We start from the raw sequence: 2936 nt of genomic DNA on the forward strand, positions 1-2936 counted from the left end.
CAAGAAATCAAAAGGTCGAGAGTTGGTAGAGGAGGAACTGATCTACTTAAAAAGATAAATGAATACGAAGGCGAAAATTGTTTCATACCTACAGATGGTCACTGTTTTATCAAATGCGTCAATCGTGTTTTGAACAAAGATTTAACGTGTAAATTTCAAGAATACATCAACGGGTTTTCAAAAGCAAATAGAAAAGGAGTGATGACAGGAATTCAACAAGAAATTTAACACTTCTTTTCAAATTTATAATCCCAAAAACAGACATTTTCACCCCAGAGACGTTCACGATGAATTAGATTGGGTTTTGTACTTACACAACTCACATTTCTGTTTGATTAGAAGAAGCCAAAAAAGTTTGGGAATTCAAGAAACAGAAGACAATTACGAACAGGTGTGGAAAACGTGTAGAGACGATAACGCAGTAACACAGGTTTCACCCCTCAAACTAAACGTGCTTTCGAGTATGAGTGATGATGCGTTATTCGCTTGGGATTGCGAAACATATTCAGAAAAAGACACGCGAAGAGCAAATCCTTATGCCTGCACTTTAATTAATTTAGAAAAACTAAGGAAAATGTTAAACAGAATAAATAATCTCTTTCCAGATTTAAAGTCATCAGATCCCCTTCCAGAAGAATTTTATGATAAACTAATGAATGTAGTAGAAATATTTGTAGGTACAGATTGCATCGATCAAATGTTGAAATATTTAGGTCAATATGATAGAAAGAGATTAATATTAATTTCTCATAACGGCAGTGGATTCGACAACTGGATCGTGCTTAAAAATGCAAAAAAACTAATGCATTGCCCTTTAAAAACACCCAGAGGAATTCTATCTTTTCCTTTATCTAATCCATACACGGATGAAGATTTACAGAAAAAATGGAAAAGACAGAAAGAAATAAAGGGTAATTATTTACAACATATTAATTTCACGTGTTCCTATCAACACGAATCCTCTAGTTTGGCTGCATGGGGAAATTCTTCCAATCTTCCCGCGAATTTGAGAAAGATTGCCGACGTAGATATCGCTATATACACGCAAGACAATTGGGAGAAATTGAGACACGAATGGGAACCTTACGCCAAGAGAGACACTCTCTGTTTGGGAGCTTGTTTGATAAAATACAACCAAGTGACGAAAGAAGTTGTAAACCAGAATATGTCCAATAATCTAACGGCTCCATCTTTATCTTTAAAGGGTTGGTATTATTTATATCATTACGATAAAGAAATGGTGGAAGAAGAATGGTATGAAACTACTAGAATGGTTGCGAAACATACCGAAAAAGAAAACGTAGAAAAAGTTTATTCGCACACTAATCCTTTTATAAGAAATTTTATCAGACGATCTATTAAAGGAACAAGATGTTCTGCAAATAGAAAATCATTTGAAATGAACAAAATGGATGAAATTTGTAACGTATTAAAGGAATATATTTCGCAAAGTGAAAGTAATAACATAATTGATTTATTCAAAGAATACAGCGCAAGCACAAAAGACAAAACGGAGGTTCATTCGAGACTTAAAAAAATAGAATATACTAAACTAATGGCATTTGATGCTAACGGTTTATACGCTTCCGCCATGTCGGATTTAGACAGTGAATATCCGAGAGCGGAAAGTGGAAGACCGTTTCTACCAGAAGAAGAAAAAAGAATTTGTGAAACTCTTCAATAAACAAAAATTCAGACCTAGAACAGCTATTTTAACAGTGTGGTTTGACTATCCCAAAAACATGTTCTTCCAACCGATACCAGCTAAAGATAAAATCACTTTCACGAATAAAGAAGGTAAAAAGGAAACGGGTAACAAAATCAGGTTCAGAAATGGTTTCTGTCACGACGTTTTAACATCGGTCGATATTCAAGAAATAGTGAAAGCCGGTGGACGAATTATTAGAATATTAGATGGTATAGTTTACGAAGAAAATTTTAAAACTCCACCCTATAGAGATTATGTTTTAATTTTGAGAGATTTAAGAAATAAATATAAACGAGAAGGTAATATCGTGGGTAGTAATTGCATGAAATTATTAGGTAATTCCTTGTATGGTAAATCAATTCAGAAAGACATATTCACAACTAGACATTTATGGAATGAAGCAACTTTACAGGCCAACTTTGATTCACGCGTTAAAACCTATGAGAAAATTAATGATACTCAATATATTGTTGAAACAGAAATTGAAGAAAAAGAGATTACTACCGAAGACAGTAAATCTACACGACTAACACCTAGTCATTTGGGATCGTTCGTTTTATCTCACAGTAAAAAAATAATGAACAATTTCATTCACGTCATAAATGGATTTTATAAACCCGAAATATACTATACCGACACCGATAGTTTGTACATTTCATCCAAAAATTGGAAAAAACTAAACAGAGCTGGTTTGGTCTCCGAAAAAGACTATTGCAAAGGTAAAAACGATTACGGTGACGGTGGAATTATATTTGGTTTATATTTAGTCGATTGCGCGTATATTCGTTTATCGAACCCTAGTAACGCATTCAACGAATTTTCTACGTTGAAATCGACTTGACTGTTATTTCTCAAGATCAGTTTTATTTTGTTCAGATTCAGATTAACTTTGAATTCGATATTGTTTTTGCCGTTCACGCTTCCTGCGTATTCGGATAGATATTCGTTGATGGCCACGTATTCGTAGCTCCCCGGTAGTAAGCTTATGGTTTCGAACGTAACTCCGCTATCCGTCGATATTTTTAGTTGATTGTTTTTTTCGTTGATGTTTCTAATGGAATTGTAAACGGAGAAATACTTTAATCCCAGTTCGTACTGTTTATTGCGATCGAGTTCATACTCGTAGTCTAGAGACAATTTGATGTCTGGTTTATTCGAGGTGATAACGAACAATTGTTCTTTATTGGACATTTTTAATGACGTTTATATAGTCTTTTTTAGTGATGTT

General features: G+C 33.9%; 1 protein-coding gene across 1 annotated transcript; it reads left to right on the forward strand.

The window, feature by feature from the left end:
- Positions 1-463: 463 nt before the first annotated feature.
- LOTGIDRAFT_174263 (hypothetical protein) lies at positions 464-1684 on the forward strand (the record flags this gene model as incomplete). The annotated part of the gene is made up of 1 exon (XM_009052594.1): positions 464-1684. The coding sequence occupies one exon, from the start codon at positions 464-466 to the stop codon at positions 1682-1684; it is 1221 nt and encodes a 406-aa protein (XP_009050842.1).
- Positions 1685-2936: the final 1252 nt, after the last annotated feature.

This window comes from Lottia gigantea (assembly GCF_000327385.1).
Source record: "Lottia gigantea unplaced genomic scaffold LOTGIsca_189, whole genome shotgun sequence".
NCBI classification, from domain to species: domain Eukaryota; kingdom Metazoa; phylum Mollusca; class Gastropoda; family Lottiidae; genus Lottia; species Lottia gigantea.